General features: G+C 34.8%; 1 protein-coding gene across 6 annotated transcripts in view; it reads right to left on the reverse strand.

Moving 5' to 3' along the window:
* LOC150103864 (large proline-rich protein BAG6) overlaps positions 1–24,426 on the reverse strand; it is a 401,723-nt gene that overhangs the window by 132,990 nt on the left and 244,307 nt on the right. For all 6 annotated transcript variants that reach the window (XM_090396569.1, XM_090396571.1, XM_090396573.1 and 3 more), the window contains one exon: positions 19,021–19,209. In XM_090396569.1, the coding sequence (XP_090252695.1) occupies positions 19,021–19,209 (189 nt within the window). The remainder of the gene's footprint in view (positions 1–19,020; positions 19,210–24,426) is intronic.

Here is a 24,426-nt window from a genome sequence, read left to right on the forward strand (position 1 = left end):
ATTCATTTTGGTATTTTTAGCTGTACTATGATCTTATAAGATATTTGCTTTTTATTATTATTATTTATATGGATACTCTGCGGAGTCAAAAGACTCATTATGGGAAACCCACTCTATCCATTAACACAATGCCTATCATACATCTCCTAAATCCTATTCACTGTTGGGTTACTTACAACTACCTCTGGAAATCCATTCCACTCTTTCACCACTCTCCACGTAAAGAACCTAGTCCACACACCCTTACTAACCACACTCTTAGACAACTTCAAAGTCTATCCCCTTGTCTTCCCTCTACCCCCATGTATTGAAAATTTTATTTTGTGTCAATCTTATAGAATCCCTTTAGTAACTTATAAGTTTCTATCATATCGCCTGTCAGCTAAATTCTGCAAACCACACACCCTTATTCTATCTTCAGAGGGAACATTCCACAGACTTGTAACCAGCTTGGTCGCCCATCTCTAAATCCTCTCCACCACCTCCCAATCACCAAGAAATGCAGATGACCCAAATCTGTGCACAGTATTCAACATGTGGCCAAATCATAGCCTTATAAAGAGGGATAATAACTTCCCAATCTCTACTTGTCAATGTGTTCTTCAGTATCCAAGTAATCCTCTGGGTAATTCTGCCAACTTTTGCAATGTCTTCTGAATTTCGAATCTCTATCCACCACTACCTCCAGATCCCTAGCCTCATCAATTTCCTGTAAACTAGTACCATCAATATGATATGGAACATGCAATCTTTTCATCCCAAAGTGCATTACCTTACATTTTAAAACACTAAAATGACAATTATTTTTCTTTGCCCACACTGCCAATTTATTGAAATCATCATGAAAGATATCTACATCACCTTTATCAACTATTGCCCTCCCTAGTTTTGCATCCCCCCTTCACATCTTCCACTATATCATTAATGTACAAATTAAAGAGTAGTGGTCCTAGTACAGACGCTAGGTCACTCCACCAGTCACCCTCATTCACCTTGATTCCACTCCACCATACACTACCTGCTGATGTCTCAGCCACTCCCCTATCCATGCCACCAGCCTCATATCCATTCCCATTTGCTCTAATTATGTAATAGTTTTCCATGCAGTATTCTCTCAAATGGCTTTGCAAAGTGAAGCAGTATTATGGTGTAGCCATTTTCTTTATCCAATTCTGTTGTCACCTTTATGCAATGTGAATAAATTACTGAGACAGGACCTACCTTATACAAAGACATGCTGCCCTCTTATAGAGTATCCCATTCAACCATTCCTGAATTTTACTTTTAACCAATTTTTCCAATACTTTAGCAACCACTAAAGAGATACTAATTGGTCTGTAATTTGATACTTCTGTGTTGGAGCCAATCCACCTTTATGTAATGGAACTATCTTACCCTCTTTCCTCTCCCTTGGAAACTTGCCAAAGCTGAGACTTAGATAAAACAACTTCATCAGAGGCACTACCAGTTCACTTACATATTCTTGTAGCACACAAGCTGACATACTGTCCAGGCCCACTGCTGTATTCACACTGATATGTTTCAATATACTGAATTCTTCCAGTTCATCTACATCAATTCTTACATCATCCTCTGTTAGTAACTGCAAAGTCACCACCTGGATGATATACCCCTGCAAAGAACGCTGGGTCACTCCACCAGTCACCCTCATTCGCCTTGATTCCACTCCACCACACCACCCTCATGTCTCAGCCACTCCCTTATCCATGCCACCAGCTTCATATCCATTCCCATTTGCTCTAATTATGTAATAGTTTTCCATGAAAATTCTCTCAAATGCCTTTTATAAGTTACTTAGTAACTGAACTATTTCTTCTGCAACTTTCCTAACATCAGCACTGAGTAAAGTTATCTTTCTATAATCATTCTTTCTCTTACTAGCTACGTAGCAAAAAAATCTTTTGGATTTACTTTGGTCTGCTTGGCTAATTTTCTCTCAAATCTGATTTAGCCTTCCTTACCATACTAGTTACCCTTCTTGCTTTTGCTTTATATAGCTCATGGGCATGCTGATCACCTTGTTGTTTATATTCCTTCTGCAATGCTTTCATTTTTTTGCAGCTCCTGTTTTAAATTGCTAGTCATCAACTTAACCTCCACTAGGTTTATGCTCTTGATCCTAGATATGCACTCTAATACTGCCTCACTCAAAATTCATGACCACTTCCCATGCACTAATAGAATTAATTCCATGTAGTTTCTAATGCTATGGCACTGCTCCAAGTTGCCTCCTAAGTTTATCATAATCACCAGCTTTGTAGTTCCGCATAAACCCTTTCTTGACTGAAATTTTCACATGTTGAGCAATCTCCCAGAAAAAAGACTGCATGGTCACTTTCTCTGATCAGAGGTAGAATTGCCACTGTATTTATAGATAAATCTTCTGATGCTGTTACCAGATTCAATACTCCAAATCCTTGGTCCCTTCCATTATGTGCTGTTTCAGGTAATTATCTCTTAGTAATTGTATAAATTCAATTTCCATTTGCCACATGCTCTTTCTTCCTTCCAATCTATATCACCATAGTTGAAGTCTCTCATGATAATCGTTCGGCCTGCACTCATTGTGCTAATCTTGCTATGCATGTCGTCCACATCTTCTTCTGAACCCCCCCCCCCCCGAGTCTATAGCAGCAAACAACAATATATTTTGTCCTATTGACATCTATATCACACCAGTCTCATATGAACCATTTCCATCAGATCTACAATCTTCCTTAACTTGGTCGAGCTGAGCAATGCCAAAAACTCCTCTCCTTTATTTCTGATACTTCAGGCATTCGTGTACATGCATTTCAACTTCCTCTTGGGCCCACAGTTATCCTTATATAATGTCCTTACCTGCTTGTTCAGATTTGAAAAATGGGAAACTGCATTCAACTCTTCACAATCATTCCTAAACTCACATTCATTTGCCTCAGAGGTGGCTGGACACAATGCTTGATTGCCACCCCCCAAATCTCTAGTTTCACATTTATCTTACTGAACAGCATTTTCTCCAAGTACCTAATTCCAAAACAGTCCATCAGGCATATACAGGTCCTTAAGACGTCCATCAAATTCACTAAAATAATTTGTGCCTGCCAAATGATTTGAAATTAACTCATTTGTTTCTTTCTTCTGCAAATTTACAGCTTCACTAACTTCCTTTATCTTCACACCTAGGAAACATGCTTTCATCACATTCTCATTAAGTATACCTCTTATCATCAAATTGGCATCCATCCATCCATCCTGCTGTACCACATGCAAATCATTTCTCCAATTGCTCGAGCTCATGTTTTGTGATGTGAAGGAGTTCATGTAAGTACATAATTTCTTTCTGCTCTGGCATCTCATCATCTACATTATTACTTCCAATCACTTCCTTCAAACTCTCATTTGTATTTTGTGCACTATCATTTGCAGCTTCTGCTACATTCTCCATAATCCTGCCTTATATCCATAATATCAGTCACATCAATCTTTCACTCCCAATGCGACTCACAATTCTTACACTCACGAAACATTTCCAAGAAATATTCTCTCCATTCTGGCTCTTTTCTTCAGGTCACAAACCATTCACTCTCAGCAATGTATACATTAAACACACACTACATCCCACTAAATCTTACACACAGATATCAGTTAACATCGATGTCTTGGTCTCTATTTTTCTCGTATGCATTAGTGCCACAACGTAGAACATTCTGGAAAGAATATCGCATAATAATAGTCGAGACTAAACAATACAGTCAAAAGTCAGCAAAATACCATTAATTAAATTTAACAATATCTACTAAAAAATAATGACTTATCTGAGCAACACAACTAATGACAATGTTAGCATCCTCCTTTTAATTAGAAAATATGGACATGAAAAGTGCAGCACAATAAGGTTGGCTCAAAACACTAGTCAGCCGAGAGAAATGAATGCAGATAAGCCAGTAAAAGTCATTGCCCAGATATGAATATCTAGGAAATCCTGGATGTTTGTAAAAGCTGCAGCTATATGACCATGTGTATCTATGTAATTTAATAAAACTGTGTAATTCTTACATGTCAAACTGAAAAATAAATAACTAAAAATGACCTAATCAAACCTGCTAATTCTAGGCAGATATCATATAATGGCTTTAACAAACATCCAGGAATTCCCAGATATTGTGTGTGTTGTCAGGTGGAAGGAAGAGACTTGCATGAAAACCAATATATGAGATCTAACAATATAGTCCTGACAGATAAGACTAATTGGAGAAAAACACTGCTGATAGAAAGTTAATAACTTAAACCCTACAAGTGTAGTGCTGTCATTGTGTTCTGCTATATCAAGGGGTGTTACATATCTGGAATTTGATTACAGAAAAAAAAAAAAAAAAAATATATATATATATATATATATGTAGAAAGTTTTGTATCTTGGGTGTACTATACATTAAAGACACCAAGAAATTTTATATACTTGGTTTTAAACCTTTTTTCCCAAGTAAGCAAGCCAAGTTTGCGCCTGAAGTTTGCTTGTTTGCTTACTTAGGAAAAAAGGATTAAAACCAAGTATATAAATTTTTTTGGTATCTCTAACGTATAGTACACCCAAGGTAAAAAACTTTCTACATCTTTCTCTCATCCCGAGATTTTTATTTAACACGTTCGCTGCCAACTACGAGTATACTTGTAGTTCGTATATGAGCTACACAAGCCAGCTACGAGTATACTTTTGTGACGCTTACCACCGGCAACAAGATTACCGTACTGACCTTGAAGAAGTGAAATTGCTCAGCGTATGGGAAAAGACTATGCCGAAGTAGTGTGGCAGCAAACGTGTTATGGTCAAAGCACCCTGTGGCAACTCGTATAGGTAAATATAAGTTCTGCATTACTTCTAGGTAAATATAAGTTCTGCATTACTTCTACCTTGGTATCACCACCTGTGGGTCTGGGTAGTTGACCCTTCCCATAATACATAGCATTATACATGTCCGTAAGGATATGTGCTTTGTATTATAGGATACTTAGGCAAGTGATCAGAGCTTATGCCACCTTTACCATTAGTTTTTTTACTGGTATGAAATATAAGAGAATAAATTTCATTTTAGTGTTCATAAATGTTTTCGACTAGTCAGCAAAATACTACAAAAGAGATGCATTTTTACCAATATATTGAGCTGCTTTATCAAACTTTACTGATAATATACATATATATATATTAAAGATATCAAGAAATTTTATATACTTGGTTTTAATACTTTTTTCCCCAAGCAAACAAACAAACCAAGTTTGCACCAGAAGTATTTTCAGGTCTGAGGCAACTAGTGGTAAAGGTGGCATAAGCTCTGATCACTTGCCTAAGTATCTCATAATACAAAGCACATATCCTTTGGTGTCTTTAATGTATAGTACACCCAAGATACAAAACTTTCTACATATATATATATATATATATATTTTTTTTTTTTTTTCTGTAATCAAATTCCAGATATGTAACACCCCTTGATATAGCAGAACACAATGACAGCACTACACTTGTAGGGTTTAAGTTATTAACTTTCTATCAGCAGTGTTTTTCTCCAATTAGTCTTATCTGTCAGGACTATATTGTTAGATCTCATATTTTGGTCTTCTAACTGCATCAAGCTACCTATATATTGGTTTTCATGCAAGTCTCTTCCTGCCACCTGACAACAAAAACACCTACTTAACTAATCTTTCCTATCTTATTCTGTTTAAATTTTGTTTAAGTGACCATAGATTCGTTCTGCCCAACCATTCCTGTGCTAAAAAATGTCAAGTTTCTTTCTAATATCTCCATAAAAGTTATAATACTAGAAAAATCATCCTACTATATAAAAAAAAAAAGTGATAAAACTCACATAAGAAATTGTAGATCTATAACCATTCTCTCAGTCTTTTACAAAAATTACAGATAGCAGAATAAACATATATTAAATTTCTTCAAAAAAAAAAAAAAAAAAAAAAAAAAATCAAGTTTCAAAGCATCTTTCTCAACTTTAAATCACTTACAAGACTTAAAAGTAGTGGAAAAAAATAAAATATAATATACCAATTTCTCTGGCTTTCATAGATCATGAATGAAACCTTTTAATTCAATAGACCTATAAAAATGCTAGAAGCTTTAAAACATATAGGAAAAGACAATATATATATATATATATATATATATATATATATGAGAAAGAGGTTCAGCAGTAATAAATTAAAATGGAAAAAAAAAAAAGAGAAAAAGATATAAAAAGAGGAATCAGACAGGGAGACAATTTCCCCAAGAATGATTTGCTACAACCCTTGAATATGCTATGAGAAACTGAACTGGAAGAAGGTTGAATACTAATGGAGAATTCTCTGCAAATTGGAGAATACTTAAGTAATCTCCAATTTGCAGATGATATCATACTAATAGCAACATCGGTAAAAGAATTAGAACACATAATTAATGAATTATATGAAGTTAGTTTGGAGATAGGCCTACAAGTAAATATGGGCAAATCAACAATAATGTATAGTGAAAATACTCCAGAACAAAAACAAATAGCAATAAATCAAAGACAGATTGAAATAGTGAATTTATACACATATAAATTACCATGCCATAATTGATAATGAAATTTCAACTAGAGTAACAACAGGATGGAAAGTTTTTAACAATTACAGAAGTATATATAAAGGCAATATATTTAAACAGTATATATACATTTGAGGAGATTTTACAGGTAAACTATAGACAACTATGCACTTTATTGAAGACATTACTAGAAAAAAAAAATGAAACAGTTCAAAAACAAGACCCAGACCTGGAGTCTCAGTGGAAACTTTAAGGAAAACATTGATTGAAGTACATGGGGGAAGTTGTCTGCAAGGACAGAAAAACAAGAATGCCATGGTGGACACAAGATGTTAAAGAAGCAATCCTAGACAACAAGAAAGCATATTGAAAGTTGCTAGCAAATAAGTCAGCAGATGCCCTAAAAATCTAGAGAAAAATGCAAGAGAGCTTATGTTATCTGTAAAAATAGTAAAACAAAAGCCATGGGAAGACTTCAGTATGAATGTAGAAAATATTAGCAAGGTGGCAAAATGCTCTTCAAGTTATTGATAAAGCTAAGAAATGTAGAAAAGAATACTGGTAAATGAATTAAAGAAGATAAAGGGGAAATGAAAAGTGAAGATAAATATATTCTAGATTCCAGAAATTACTTTGAATGACTTAAATGAAATAAGCAATGACAGGAGAGTAGCAGAAACTTTTCAAGAGAAATGAAAACAGGAGTACATAGCAGTATTCGAGGGAAAAAAAGCCATTAAAAATTTGAAATGTGGAATAGACGATAATCAACAAGAAATGCTTAAATATGCAAGAAATTAGCATCACCACTCAAGGAGTCGGTAGGTCATCCCCCTCCTACATAAAGAACACAACAACACTTTATAAACAAAATTAAAAACATAACACTCGACAAAGATGACTTATTAGTCAGTTTCGACATTTCTGCCCGTTTCACAAATGTCCCAATCAATGACACGATCCTTCTACTACGGAAGAAATTTCTGCCCGACATTACGGCCCTCTTTGCCCACGTACTACGGTCTGGTTACTTCGTGTGGCAAGATAAATTTTGCCTACAAAAAAAAAGGTACAGCCATGGGCTCACCACTATCCCCCCCCCCCCACAATTGCTAACTTCTACATGGAAACTTTTGAACAAAGTGCTCTTGATTCCCCCATTCTAAAACCTACAGTGTGGCTTAGATATGTTGACGATGTGTTCGTTATCTGGCCGCATGGGTGACAAATGCTAAACACATTCCTTTGCCACCTGAACATATACAATTTACCATAGAAATTGAAAACCAGAACTAGTTCCCGTTCCTAGATACACTGGTCACACGTCTTCCTTCAGGTACTCTATCCTTCACAGTCTACTGCAAACTGACACACACTGGCCAATACATACATGCTAATTCATACCACCACCCATCATAAAAATAGAGAGTCATTAACACCCTTAAAAACAGAGCTATAACAATTTGCTCTAACCAGCAAGCTCTGAAACAGGAACTAAAAATCATCAGTGACACATTCATAAATAATGGCTATAAAAAAAATATCATCAATAAAATACTTAATAAAACATCAACAAAAAAGAATCTAGATTATAGTAAAATCATAGCCATCCCATACATTAAAGGGTTATCAGAAAAAAATCAACAGAATCTTACACCATTATAACCTCAATGCCACCATCAAACCACCTACTGAACATCTGGATGGCACACATTCAGCCTACCTAATACTTAGTATCCAGCATACGTCAGGACTCTAGCAACCTTCAGCCAGTATTGGAATCCATTCCATACCAATGGGTTGGAATGTAATTATGTATAATTATGTATACATGTATAATTATGGTGTTAAAATATATATATAGATTTGTTGTTGCTCCCAATGTAATTTTACAACCAATAGATAATATTAATGATAGGACTCTAGCGTTGATGTATATATATAATTTTTTTTTTTTTTCACCAGAGGTCAGGCCAATAATTGTTGTAATGGTTGGTCAGTTACTTTAACAAACCATGTAGATTGTAGTGCAGCTTGTTTTCTGTATATAGTGCATATGCTCCAGAAGATGACCTTGATATAAAGGTCGAAACGTCGAATGTGGATTTTAGTTTATATTAAACTAAAGTTTTACTCAAACACAGTAGTTGTCTCCATAATTTTCAAAAATGTGTAAGAATAAATGCATTGTACTATGGGATACTAAGGCAACCGATGCGAACTCATTTGCCACTATATACAAGTAACCCAGTCGTGAAGTTACTTAACGTGAAAACTTTGTTTGCTTACACATGAATAAAGGATGAAACCAAGCATATAATTTCTTGGCATCTTTAATTTATAGCATAACCAAATGAAAAAACTTTCAACATACAGAGGAATTTCGCTACTAAGCATTCCAAGTTGTGGAAGAGAAATTCAGAGCATAAGCTGGTTTCAGCCCAAATAGAGGTTGTCGAGGTCAGATTTTCACTTTATGAGAAATAGTTGAGAAATCATGGGAATATGACAAGGATCTGTACTTAACTTAGTAGATCTAGAAAAGGCATACGACAAGGTGCCCAGAGAAAAGGTTTTCAAAACATAAGAGCTTTATATTGGGGAAATGGAACATTATACAGAGCAATACATATTCTCTATTTAAGTTGGAAGCAGTTAGAATTGAAGGAAATACAGGAAAATGGTCTGATGTAAAATCAGGAGTAAGAAAAGGATGCACATTATCTTCACTCTTATTCATCATCTATACGGATCGCATTATGATGAAGTGCCACTTTTCTTTATGCAGATGATGGATGCATCCCTAAATACATCCAATACAAGTCTATAGGATTCTCCAACTAAATTGAATAACAATTTAGTTAGAGTTAAGTAAAGTTTCATGCCAGTTTTACTGTAAAGTAAAACTGGCATGAAAATCAGCAATAAAAACAGTCAGAAACATAGAAAACTTCAACTACATTCATTGCAGCATCTACAGAAGTTAAATATTTCAGCTATATTGACAGTTTTTAATGAAGATTGCAAATTAAATATGGAAATAGACAACAGAATAAGTAAAGGTAGTATGGTAGTGAGCCAGCTGAATAATTTAAATGGAATAAGAAAAGAAATTAGCGTTAATACCAAACTAGCAATATAAAAGGCAGTGTTCAAACTATTAAGTTATGGACCAGAGAGTTGAGTTAGAAATGAAGCACTTGTTCATCAAAGACTAAAAGACTGCAGATATAAGAGTTCTTGGAATAATTAGGGAAGCAAACAAACAGATGGAACAAATTTCAGAATCATGTTAAATATAACAAATTAGAAAAGAACTTGACATTGTTAGAGCAGAGCCAATCTAAAGTGATATGGCCACTTAAATAGACTGAGTGAGGAAAGATTAGCAAAGCAGGCGTTTAATGCCAAGATGGTATAAAAGAGTCCCAGGGGAAGACCAATGTCTAGGTAGATTGATTCAGTCACAAGTGCCTTAGAAGCATGAAATGCTAGATACAACAATATTGGAGTGCTGTCAAGTGATAGACTTTGGTTGAAAATTGTTGATAGGAGATTAATAATAACTACCTTAAATTTAATTGTGAAGTGGTATCATAGTAGTCTGAACACTATTTGAGGGTACATATTAAGAAATTGATGATGATTTAAAAGCAATTTATGAAACTGCTTAAAAAGAAAGATCTATAACCAGAATGTACTCCTAACAATGACTTATTGTAATGAAACATGGAAAGAGCCATTTTGGGAATAACACAGATAAAACAAATAAAAAGGAAGCTAACCAAGGTAATGGGCATTCAGTAATAAAAAGCAATAAATAACACCAGGCAGGACATGTGATGAGAATGTCTGACAAGAGATGGACAAAGTGGACAACAGACTGGACACCAAGTCTGAATGAAGTATTTTCTAGGACAAACAGTGAAAAGCCTGCTACTGGAACAAGCTCCAACTTAACATCAATAGCATTTAGATAAGCACAATCACAACATAAAAGGTATCAACAGAAAGAAGTGGAATTAGAGAATTACCATGTTGGCATAGTTGGCAGTACTGAAACAATTATGACAAAAATACATGATGTTTTTCTAAATAACCATTATAAGATATTATACTCGGACAACAGTGATCATGGAAAGAAAGAAGTAGCTATAATATTCAACACTAAAGAAAAAAATGTTGAATGGCAAGAAATATCAAGTATAATATAATAATTTGGGCAAAAATCAAAATGAGGAACTGATCAATGCGACTTATTTGTGCATATGGTTCATAACAGAAGGTTCTATTAAGCAAGAAGTGGAGAAGTTTTTTGAGGCATTAGAGAAGCCAGTTGTTAAAGAAAAAAGACAGTCCTTGTTGTTGATCTAACAGCAGAGCAGGAAATAAATACCAGACATGCAAAAATGTTTTGTGAAAATCTGGAGAAAAAGAGCAAAGCTAATAATAATGGTAAATACCTGTTCGATGTTCCAACAAAGATGTACACAAATTCCAATGAAGATAAGATAAATAAATAAGAATAGTCTCACTGACTGTTAATAATGATATTCTCATGCTGGTTCAGTATACAAGAGTATAAAGGGGATTTGAAAATAAAGTGATCATCATTTAGTTTAGAGAATGATTTAACTACAGAACTATATATATATATATATATATATATATATATATATATATGAAAATAAATTTAACTGACTAGAACCCGAGAAAGTATAACAAAAACCTTTAATACATCACAACTAGTTTCATCAGTGCTCCGACTTCTTCAGGTGAGAAATAAAAACATAAGATATAAAATAACACGGTAAAAAATGAACTTTACAGCTTAATAAAAAGCAGAATAGTAACAGTCATATTTGAATAGGTGACCGCGTGCTACCGTTGGCATGAGTAGAATGTGTGCGACAGCTAATTTTTGAGCGCCAGTACTGGATTACTGCGCTATGGGAATCAGGCAAATTGTAGCTAAGATTATTGTTTAAATGTGAAGGGTCCAGAACTATTTCTTTTGATTCGATAATTCTTCTTTCTAATTCATCCTTGCAAATATATAAATTAGTAGTGCGTTCCCAATCAACTTGATGTGGCTGTTCTTCAAGGTTAGAGTTTGCCGAGAAAAGGACATGACTGGAAAGGGCGCTCGCTCGTGCTCTACTGTAGGAGATGTCACGTCTATGTTCCTCAAGACTTTATAAAGACTAAAGACTTTATCTTTAAGACCTATTGTGGAAGGGATTGACTCACCTACGTACAATCTGTCTAAATATCTTGCAGCTTCTTTAAAACATTTAGTTGGCAATTCTTCTTCCTTCATCAAAAACTCTGAAGATTTCATCTCAAAAATAAAAAATTTGAATCTTTTAGACTCGGACAGAATGGTGAGTTTTGACATCGTATCTCTGTTTACGAATGTTCCTACAGATGAAGTTCTGAGTCTTCTTAAGGACAAGGTTTCTAAAAAAGTGTTCGCTCTTCTAACTCACTGCATCAATTCCGGCTATTTCTGCTACGAAGAGAAAATATACAAACAAACTAGCGGTTTAGCTATGGGCAGCCCTCTATCTCCAGTCTTAGCTAACTTTTTTCTAGAAGATTTTGAAGAGAAAGCTATTTCCTCAGCTACTTTGAAACCTAAACTGTGGTTACGTTACATTGATGATGTCTTCCTTATTTGGGGACATAGTCTAGAGGAACTGCAAAACTTCCTAAACCATTTAAATAACCAACATCAAAACATTAAATTCACATCTGAACTAGAGATTAACGGCGTTCTCCCCTTCTTGGATCTAAAGATCAGTAGATTTCCTGACTGTCTTAAATTTTCAATTTTTCGAAAAACCACCCACACTGATAGATATTTACATGGTTCTTCTCATCACTTCCCACCTCAGAAACTGGGCATCATCTCCACCCTCGCCCATCGAGCAAGATGTCTCATTTCCACAGAAGAAGACCTTCAAACAGAGCTTAACTTCCTGAAAAACACATTCTTAAATAATGGATATTCGTCTCGTAACATCACTAAACGTTTGAGACCACGCCAACATCCTCGACAAGAAGATGACTCCAACCCTATCTCTCATATACAGTTACCTTTTATCAGCACTCTTACCCCAAAACTAGCTAAGATTCTGAAAAAATTCAACATAAAGACCAACTATACTACACTGCCAAAACTTCGTTCTTTTCTGAGTCAACCAAAACACAACCATCTGCATTTTCCTGGTGTTTATAAAGTTTTGTGCAACTGTGATCGATCTTATTTTGGACAGACAGACAAATCTGCTTCATTTCGTCTTGAGGAACATAGACATGACATCTCCTACAGTAGAGCACGAGCGCCCTTTCCAATCATGTCCTTTTCTCGGCAAACTCTAACCTTGAAGAACAGCCACATCAAGTTGATTGGGAACGCACTACTAATTTATATATTTGCAAGGATGAATTAGAAAGAAGAATTATCGAATCAAAAGAAATAGTTCTGGACCCTTCACATTTAAACAATAATCTTAGCTACAATTTGCCTGATTCCCATAGCGCAGTAATCCAGTACTGGTGCTCAAAAATTAGCTGTCACACACATTCTACTCATGCCAACGGTAGCACGCGGTCACCTATTCAAATATGACTGTTACTATTCTGCTTTTTATTAAGCTGTAAAGTTCATTTTTTACTGTGTTATTTTATATCTTATGTTTTTATTTCTCACCTGAAGAAGTCGGAGCACCGATGAAACTAGTTGTGATGTATTAAAGGTTTTTGTTATACTTTCTCGGGTTCTAGTCAGTTAAATTTATTTTCATAAATGTATACATCCCGAGTAAATCCTAATTTCAACAATATATATATATATATATATATATATAGAGAGAGAGAGAGAGAGAGAGAGAATTGAATATATAGAGATACTATTCCAGAAAAAAAAAAGTTAGTTTAAAACAGGAACTAAACTTTGAAGACTGTGATGGACTCTGGAGTAAACATTCATGTGGTGAAGTTGTCTGTAACAGCAGAAAAAAATCAGAACTCCATGCTAGATTTGAAGTAAAACAGGTTAGTTAATGAAAACAAAACAAAAATATATTGGAAGCATCTAGCAAGTAAGTCAGAATGTACTCTGAGATAGTACACAAAAAAACATAAGACAGGAAAGGATGCATAAAAGTAGCTAGACAAAAATCATGTGATGACTTTGGCAAAAATATAAAAAGGTTAACATCAAAAAAGTGGCAAAATATTTTGAAGGCTACTGAAATATCTTTGAAATGAAGGAAAGAGTAGTAATATAAAAGGAATCAGAAATGACAAAGGTCACATGAAAATAAAAGATAATGACTCTTACTCCAAACCTTTCCTGGAGTATTCTACAGATTCCAAAAAACTCGGCATCTTTTTGCACTCAAGACAGTACTTCTCTTCTGATTAGTAACTTGTTCTGTATAAACCAACCCCAAATTCAGCCAACCATGGCATACTGCTCATGTTTGGGGATGGTGCACATTCACAAAAATTTTCAATGCTCTTCAGAAAAGGGCAGTTTGGTTGATTAATGGCTCATCTCCTAAAGACTCTCTCCAGCCACTTTCTTACTGAAGATCTGTTCCCACATTATCTCTTCTACAGCTATTTCCACAGCTGATTTTCAACAGAACCAGCATCTATTATGCTTCCGATTTCTGTCAGATCTACAGGAACTTGAACAACAGCTGCTCAGCATTCTTTTATAGTCTAAATGCATACTCGCCAAACCTACTAGTCATTCCATTTACCTAAGATCTGTCGAATAGCCTCAGCTTCCAAAAGCCTCAACACTACAACTTCTAACAACTTTTTAAGAAGAATGTCAACAGATTACTCTGCTCATGAACCCTGCCCACAAATAACATTATTTGTATAGGCCCTGCTGCCTTTCATGTTTGGGAATAATTAAAAAAAAAAAAAATAGTTTGAAAGATTATGAAATTAAACAAGTGGTGACTGAACAGCGGCACAAAATATTCAACTGCAATGCAATCAGCAGTACATATCAATACTTTAGATACAAAAAGACATCAAAAGTCTGAAATATAGAAAGGCAGCTGAAGCAGATGAAATTCAACCAGAAAAGCTAAAATATAGAAGTATAAAAATTGTATACTGGCAGCACTACATAATTCATAATGCATGTTCAGAAGGCTGAATTCCAAATGAATGGAGTGGTGATATCACAGTAGCCACATACATGAAGGGGAAAAGAATAGCAGAAACATCCACATCTTGAAAAACACATAAAAGAAGTAAAATGTTAGTTATTTAGACACAATTGTTAGTGAAGATGGAAAATTAAATATGGAAATAGACAAAAGAATAAGCAAAGCCCTGTATTGCTGGGAAAATTAATATATTTATATGGGATATGAGAGAAATGAGTCAAAACACAATTAGCCATATAAAAAATAGTGTTCAAACCAATTTTAACTTATAGATCTGAGAGCTGGATTAGAAATAAAACACTTGAGGTTTAAGATCCGCAAATATGAAAGTCCTGAGATGGTACCAATGGTAGAATCATATTAAAAATATGGTTATCATGTAAGCAGAGCTAATTTCACACAGTATGGCCATTATGGCACATAATGAGAAAGGAAAGATCAAAACAAGTGTTTTCATAATAACTTTAAGGGAATTTGGCAACTAGACATATTAAAATAGCTTTCACAGTTTACACATGTAATAAGAATTATATAGAATTTATTCAAAAACTCCATTATATTTCATTCAACATTATGTGAACATTGCCAGGAAGATACTGTTAACTACATTCAAAAGATGAATCAAAATAATGAGTCATAAATCATGCATATATTACCTCGTCTTGGACACAGCCAAAGAATATAATATTACTCTGTTAGGGTTCAAAGGAAAATTTTGAATTGTTTCTTTGAACTCTAACAGAGTAATATCACATACTTTGGCTGCAACCAAGACATGAGCTAATATATGAGTAATTTATTACTCATTATATTTGATACACTGTCCTTAAGGGGTGTATTAGGAATTTGATGATAAAGCCTTAGTTTTTCAGGTGCTTTTGACAATGCCTGTTGGTTGATGGCATTGTCAAAAGACATCAGATTGATTGCTGTGTAGGATATGATGAACAGCTATAATCATATTCAATTTCAATTGAAGGTGAGTTAGCCTGATACAGAGATGGCAAGGGTTTTCTCTCCTGGAAACTAGGCCTTTTTCATCTCATGAAACAGGCCAAATGGCCGAAACACATGAGAGTAACATCCATTATACATGCCAGATAAGATTACCCCCTTCTCCCCAATGTGAGCATTAATCAGGTTTCAAAGAAAGCTTAGTTATGCAGTCAAGGGCATTGAGGCTAACATACAATGAGAAAATGGGAATGGATATTTGTACATTGAGTGTACAGTTTACCTCTGCAAGTCTGATTCTTGTTTAAAACCTTCTTATATACTTTTTTGTTTCCTGATATGAAATTCAATTTTATCCTATTTCAAACATAAATGCTTATCACTTACTATTTCTAATCCAGTGTATGGTCTGTGTCCCAAATCTGCATGAAGATAATGTCATAAATAGTAACACCATCAATAAGACTTTTCTATTTACTGCATCATCTCCTCATGTGAATTTGTGCACAACATCATGCTGGAACTTCATTTTCTAATGACTCAAAAAAATTTCTCCGCTTCTTCCTTATTCAAATCTTGTCAGATTACAGGCCACAAAAAAAGTGTCAAAATCCAGTTCTGTGTTTTGTTATAGAATTTTAATTTAAAGTAGACCAGTCTATGACTGATCATTTATGTTTTATATGAAATGAGAAACATGAAGTTTTAAGTCAGCACTAATCTAGGTGCTATCATGAAGTTGTGGGCAATGTTAATGACTTCTTTGTTAGGTCTTTTTGAAAAAATAAAATAATAATGATGATAACATGAAGAGATTAAATCTGTGAACTGGGAATTACAAAAGGTTCTTATGTTTGATATGTCTATTATTATAAGAATTTTTTTGTGTGGAAGACTCAATGTTTCAACAAATTAATTGTTTAATTTATTCCTGCTTACTGCCTTCATTCCACTGAAGTGTCATCACAAGTTTCAACCAACATCAAAGCTGAAATTCATAGCTAAATTTTCAATGCATATGAAAAATATTTGCCTTTAAATTACTAGAATTCTTGTATAACAGTATTTGGTGTACATGTGGAAGAGTATATATAGGCCAGAAAGACAAATTCCTAGAATTCAGCCATAAGAAATAGTAAGGACATGTCAGTATAAAACAGCATATAATTGCTCTAATAAAAATAACATGCTTGCTCTCTAAACATACAATTGAGACACTGCACTCCATGGAGAGAAGGGCAATTCTGGTTTTCTGTAGGTTTTTGAAATCCTGAGCGAACTCATCATCGTCAATCAATAAGATAACATGGTTTTAATGATTCTGCAACTTCTGTGGATGTCAAACATTGAAGTCTGGTAGAAAACCCCCTTGATGGTTTACTGACCTATTATTTTACTGATTTCAAACCTCTACTAGCTTTGTGAACACTACGGTACACATCATCAGGAGTGAAATAAAATAAAAAAAAAAGGACAATTACCCGATTACACAATAAGTAAATGAACAAAAACAGTAATGCAGAATATTTGAAAAAACATTAACAATGTATGGAGATCTCTGACTCTCTTCTCATCACAGTTAGCCATCATGATCTACACTCAACAGAATAATTGAGTCAACAAACAGACCCCATGTGGAATTTATGCTGGACTTGATTTTATTATTTCTTGATTTTTTTTATTATTACTACTTAAATGCTTAACATGTTTTAAATCCTATGTGGAAGAATTATTATTATAATATTACACCCACATATGATGCAACTCTAAAATACAAGCTAAAGCCTCCAATTGATATAACCGCATTCTGTAAGTAATGAGCTTTGTCTAAATACAGCAATCCCTCAATTAGTGTCTTTAAAACAGGCGCATTAATCAAACACGCACTAATTGAATATAATACCCTATGGGAAAATGTATAATTCGTTTCTCAGATTTCTTTTTTGACCCTTAATTCTTTTTATAAAAGAATTAGGGTGTCTCAGGGTCTAGTTAAAGGGAAAACCATGAAGCTGAAAGACAATAAAACATATTCAGAATATAAATTTATTATTCTACTTCTTAACAAAGAATTGAGCTAACATAGTTTGGTGGGCATTTTGTTTCTTTTTTTCATACAACCAACGGTATGACCCTATCGCCTCTTCCACTCTTCTGCAAATTTTACTACTTCTCTCTTCATCAGGGTCAGCCTCTAAGCATTGCTGCTTAAAAACTTCGATCGCACAAAAAATATTTTCAAATTGTTTCTGTGAAATCTCTTTTGGCTGACTATCGGTGGTTAAATTTTCTTCATATTCTTCAGGATCTTCCCGCTGTGCATCTAAATTTAGCAGGTCAGAATCACTCAATTCTTCAGAATGAGATTTAATTAACTCTTGGACATGCAAAATAGTTACCATTTTAAAAACTACAATGATCATAAAAGAGAAGTTAATTTTCCGATGTGTAATAATAAACAATTCATAAACAATTCAGAAGACGGATTGATTACCCTATTGTCGGAATGGATTCTCCTTTTTGTGACATGCGCAGAAGTGTCGAAGAGTCTCGAATCTGTGGACGTACTATAGCAGACGACAAACTGTGGCGGTAAAAATTTGGAACATAGTATACATAGCGTACATGGATGTAGTGTAGTATGTCATTAAAAATAACTCTGTAAAATGTTTTAAATCAGTAACTAAATTATTTCATTCTGGTGAGTGATTTTTTTAAAATAGTTAGCCATAAAATTTTTAAAATCTATAACATTTATTTTTAAGACGTATATAGGCGCACTAATCGAATTTGGGTATCGAAAAAAACGAAGCACTAATCGGGGGGAGCATTAATCAAGGGATTACTGTATTGACATTTAGGTTTATAAGATGATTTTATCATGTTTATTTCATATTAGTAACAATATCATCTATTAAAGTTTTGTTAAAGAAAACGTGGAAAAAAGTCACAAATCAAAATTTTATATGCAATATATACCAAGCAGTTTAGTTTATAGTTCGAGGGTCAAGAATATACAACTCTGCAAACTGAAATTTGCCATTAGGTCTGGAAATTAAATTCAGTGACAGTAATATCTTTAAAGAAAAATTATTAGTTTTGGTCAGAAGTCAAATCAGAAAAATCATGATTTTAATTATAATTACTGTTCTGAAGAAATTTTGTTCCCACTTTTTGCAGGTTTATGAAAATATGAATATCATAATTTTCTTTTTAATTTGTGTCTCCCACAAAACATATTTAAGTTGAATCTAGATTTGAAAAAAGGTAAAAAACAAATATCCTTACCTGTACAGGAACACCAGCATGAAAAATTGCTGTAGGTGGTACAGATGGAAGTACCATAGCTCTCAGACTACGCGGTGGACTGTCTGCAAAATTTACAACCAAATCGCTAAGGGCATGATAAGAATGACTCAGAAAATGAAACAACTCTGATAAACGGACAAACTGTTGTAGTGCTTCTTGACTTTCAGTCTATAAATATTAATAACATGATTATTTCTTAAAATAAAAAGATTTTTGATTATAACACTAAGTAAAATATGCTATTCTGAATAAGATGTAAATTTCAAAACTGCTGTTTTTCAGAAATATGCCCACTATAGTTTGTGTAGTTAGTACAGTAGTCCCCCCTTCCTTATCTATGGAGAATGCATTACAAGAACCCCACTAGATACCCGAAACTGTAGATAGTACCGAACCCTATATATATATATATATATATATATATATATATATATATATAATACACTATGTTTTTTCCTATAACCTACATGTGATAAAGCTTCATTTATAAATTAGGCACAGTAAGAGATTAATAACAACAACTAATAATAAAATAAAACAATATACTGTAATGAAGTTATGTGAATGGAATCTTGGCCACCTAAGCATATGATTATTTTTTTTTTCCCTTATGAAGTTGAGAACTTTCACTTTTTCACTTAAAGAAAGCAATTTACGGCTACTCTTTGGCATATCTGAATTGTCAGCATCACAACTCTTGCAATTTGGGGCCATTATTAAGTAAAATAAGAGTTACTTGAACACAAGCATTGCGATATTCGATCTGACAACTGAGACGGCTATTATCTGATAATGGGCAGGACAGTGCACAATTTAAAACTTATGAATTGTTTATTTCGGGAATTTTCCATTTAATATTTTTGGACTGGGGTAACTGAAACTGCAGAAAAAAACAAACCCGCAGATAAGGGGGGGGGGGAAACAAAGTTTGTATATAACTTTTCCTTTCTGCTGAATCCTACATCCTTCTTAGCCCTTAATCAGTTTCTAGGGATAACTCTAATTTCTCTGTTAGCCAAAAAACATACAATGCCAATTCAAAAGCTGTCAGTTCCAACCAGAGTGCACATTATTTTCAAAACAACATTCCTGAATGCATTTGGATATCTGTGACAGGGACATATGCAAGTCAAATATAAGAAATGAAGCTGTTGGCCTTGTTTACTGAGTTGTTAGCACACTCCAACCAACATGCTGCAAGTTTGAATCTTAAACCTGAGTGGAGATGCTTGTGGATATCTTTAGGTGGGAGAAGCAATTTCATTTCCCAGCCTAAGATCAATGCCCTACTTACTCAAGTGATTGAAAGAGTTCCAAAACATGGTTTCGGGATTAAGTAAAATATACGAGAAAGTCTCCTACCATGCTATAACAGAGGTGAACTAAGGAGGAAGGCATTGATAGCCAAAAAGTCTATAGTCCATACATAGATTGTGCAAAAGGAATGATGTAAAATTTGTGAATCTGTTGTAAAGGGGGTGGGGGTATTTATTGTTTACTAATGATGTTCTTTAATTCTTTTTTCCACAGAATGGCCAGTTTGTCCAAAATAAGAAACATCACATTCACATGGTATTTTTTTTATCTATTAATTTATCCCCTTTAATCTCGGTATTCTATCCTGTATACCGCTATCTTTCTTTACCGTTGTAATATTATTCTGTTTCTTCCTATATATGGTTTCCCTTAATGCATAAACTCCCTTTCTACTAACTGCCTTCTGCACTTCCCTTCTTATTCCTCGAACACTGGAAAATTTATTTGATAAGCTGCACCACCGATGTTCGTTTCCTAGCAATAAGAAATGGTAAGCACGTCCAGTAGTTTTCCCTTTAAACATGAATTACCTCAGATTAATTATAGTTTACAGTAGTGGTCCACTAATTATTCTCTCTTTCTCCTGGGCTCCTGCAAATAGACTCTAATTTTTTTTTCGGAACACTGCATTATACAATTAAAATTCAGACGACACTCTATTGACAATTGAAAAACACATTTACTTACAACTAAACAATTTACACATTCTCAGTTTAACTCTTAATAAAAACTATCATGCTAAAATACACTTCCAATTCAAGATTATTATGACACATAAATATTCATTCCTTTCCAATATTAAATTACTATCCTAGGCAATTGTACTATTAACAAACTGATACTATCCTAGGCAATTGTACTGCTATCAAACTGCTAACCTTCAACTAGTACATGCTGATCTTCAATCACTTACAAACATTAAATTCCATTCATTAACTCTGCCCAAATTCAGCACCTTAAACTTAACAGTCCACTATTAAAGTTCTCCTATAATTCACAAAACAGAATAAAAGATCAAACTCACTTTAGGGCTGCTACCCACTGTGCATACTTATTCCTTGGCTTTGAGTTGGAGTCTTGACTTTTCCTTCCATGTCAGGTTTTGACTCCCTTTGTACACCACCATTAGATTATTGACACTGCCGGCTTCTGGGCGCTTAAGCTGTCTCTCTGGCGCTTCGGGCGAAAAGGTTTGGCATGAGGAGTGCGTGGATGTTAACATAACGGAGCAGTTCCTTCCAGCTCGAAAATTCCTCTCTTTGGAAAATAGCTCCCGATGAAGATTGTCATCAGTCCTAATCTCTGCCTGGCAGATCGGCTCCTGTCATTGTCCCTTCAGACTTCTCCAGAAAGTTGTGTCCTCAATGGCTGACATCTGATGGACCTCCACTAGACAACTGATGAAAAACCGATATCTGTTCTTGTGGCCAACGCCTTTTATTCATCCTCTTTCGGATCCCTGCATGAAGATATTGGACCCAGAACATTTCAGTGTGATCTCTTGATCTTTCAATAGCACTGACCGTTTCTTTGTTCCCCTACTCCACTCCTTTAATCCTATTTCGTTGGGCAGCGGAAGGTCATCTGAAGTAGTCGGTCTGTTTGCCACTGACCTTGAATGTGTTTACAAGTGGAGTTCGCAAACAACTTTCATATGTCCTTATAAGGAGCTATCATACAACGTTTCTGGTGGCAAGGTATTGCCTTTGTTCATGACAATCTAGAAATTTCCTTCTTAGAGCAGTAAGCACAATCAATTCCCGTAGGATTATTTACGTTAACATTTAGCTTTAACTATATACAGACATACAAGGTTATTTTTGTAACAATCTTATAGGACTTGACCTCTGTAAAAATTGATGTAAAATGCTTTGTCATTTTGAAGCTATATCAAATTTTTACAAAGGCCCACCCCTTCACGAAAAATTTTTAAACTATGAATATGGATGAAAATTTTTAAATACAGTGTTTCTGGGTCGGACTATACTCAGGTCTGTCATCTAACTTAGAGAAGGGGGCACCGTCAGCCTGACCTGTGGGCTCTTCTTGACACAACTGGCGCTGTGACTTATCATTATCCCTCGGGCATTTTCCCCTTTTACGACACCCTGTTCTCCTTCTATTTCTCCCGTTGCCTGGGCAATGACTTCCACTATTGCTTATCTGATCTCTGTTTGATGGATTTAAGGATTTGTACAATGCGGATGGACTACATCTGAATGGTTTTGGTGTTAGGTGTCTGGAGAGAGTTTTGTTCACCGAGCATGCTGACATGTAAATTCAGGGAAGCTTAAGCAATTAGGGTGGAAGCAAATGTGAAGGCATACCCATGAAGCAAGTGAGTGTGAGAATGACCAAGTGAGGAGTTTAGTCTCTCAAGCAAAAAATATTGAATATGGTAGTCAATTCAGAAAGTAAAGTTGGGGGATGAAATAAAGGGATGTTGCCATTTCTATATACTAATGCCAGAAGTATCAGGAACCAGGAGGAGTTTTTGGCATTGATTAGTGCCACCTCACCAAAAGTTATAGGCATTGGTAAAACTTGGCTAATAGCATATGATGTAGTTATGGATTGAATGTGAAGGGTTTAGCATTTTCAGGGAAGACAGAAGGATGGGGACAGGAGTACTGTTGATGATAGCAGATGAATTGCAACCAACAAGAATAGGAGACAGGTGGGAGTGTGGCTGTTCATTTGAAGCAATCTGGTGTGAGACTAAGACCAGTAAGACAAAATATACAGTTGGTTGTTGCTATAGGCCAGGGAGTTCTACAGATAATCTGGAAGACATGCATCACCAAATTAGTACGAGTACAGGTCAAGTGATTATTATGGGGAACTTCAACTATGGAGATATAGACTGGAAAGAAGAAAGATCACATGGCAAAAAGGAAATAGAATTCATACACCTGCTGAGAGATAATTACTTAAGGCAGCATGCAATAGAGTTTAATGATTGCAATATTTCATCTCTGTCAGAAAGATGAGAGAGAGAGATCATTGGGGATACAATATGATAATTGTAATGACTCACAAAAGAACACAAAAAATAAGTGTAAGAGATTAGACAAGGGGTGGCCAACTATGTATCCTTTGGGGGAGCCAAAATAATTCAGGTAAGACTTAGAAGAGTCACAACCTTTGACCAATGCGATGGTATGGGGATGCATAAGCTATGCCTACCCACCACAACATGCTAGTTACACTTTTGGCACTCATCCATCGTATCGTTCAACATATTGTTGCGCAAGTCCATTGACAGTGCTTGTTATCATTGAACTCTTTTTGAAGCGCTTAGAAATGTTGCATAAAAAACATAAATATGAAGAGGCACATGGAAGTTTTAGGCCAGAGTGAGAAGAGGAGGTTTTTTTTTTGTTAAATGACAAAATAAACCAATGTGTGCCATATAACATATGCCAAATAACACTTATGCAATTTAAAGCCAGCAATCCCAAGCATCATTATGACATGCATTACAGTAATTTTAGTAAAGAATTTCCTCTTGGCTTTGATCGAACTAAACTTTCAACTTTGAAAGAACAAATCCATGATCAGGGTAAATTGTTGTCCATGTTTACTGAAGGGGCTGATGTTACTATCGAGGCTGGTTTTATTTTAATGTTTAATATTGCACAGGCAAAACGCCTATACACAGAAGAATTCATCAAGAAGAATATTACACAAATAATTTCAGTTTTAGACCCAGATAATAAAAAACTACTCAAATTGATTGAACAGATGCCAGTCTCAAGGTATACATATGAATGGAGAATTTCCATTATCAGTGCTGTCATTGTAAATAACTTACACCATAACTTGAAAAACTGTGCTGCATTTATCTGGCTTTGGATGAATCTACAGATATTCAGGACAAACCACAACTAGCTACATTTGTCCACTTCGTATCTCACAACCTTGACATCAAGGAAGAGCTATTGGACTTGATTTGAAAGATACATCATGTAGCTCTGGCATCAAAGAAGCTCTCAATGTTGCACTTAGATTCAGTATTGTGTGAAAAAATCATCAGCATTGCAACCGATGGTGCTCTAGCTATGAGGG

This window comes from Typopeltis vanoorti, chromosome 8, assembly GCF_054136105.1.
Source record: "Typopeltis vanoorti isolate ZY-2024b chromosome 8, IOZ_Tvanoo_1.0, whole genome shotgun sequence".
Lineage (NCBI taxonomy): Eukaryota > Metazoa > Arthropoda > Arachnida > Uropygi > Thelyphonidae > Typopeltis > Typopeltis vanoorti.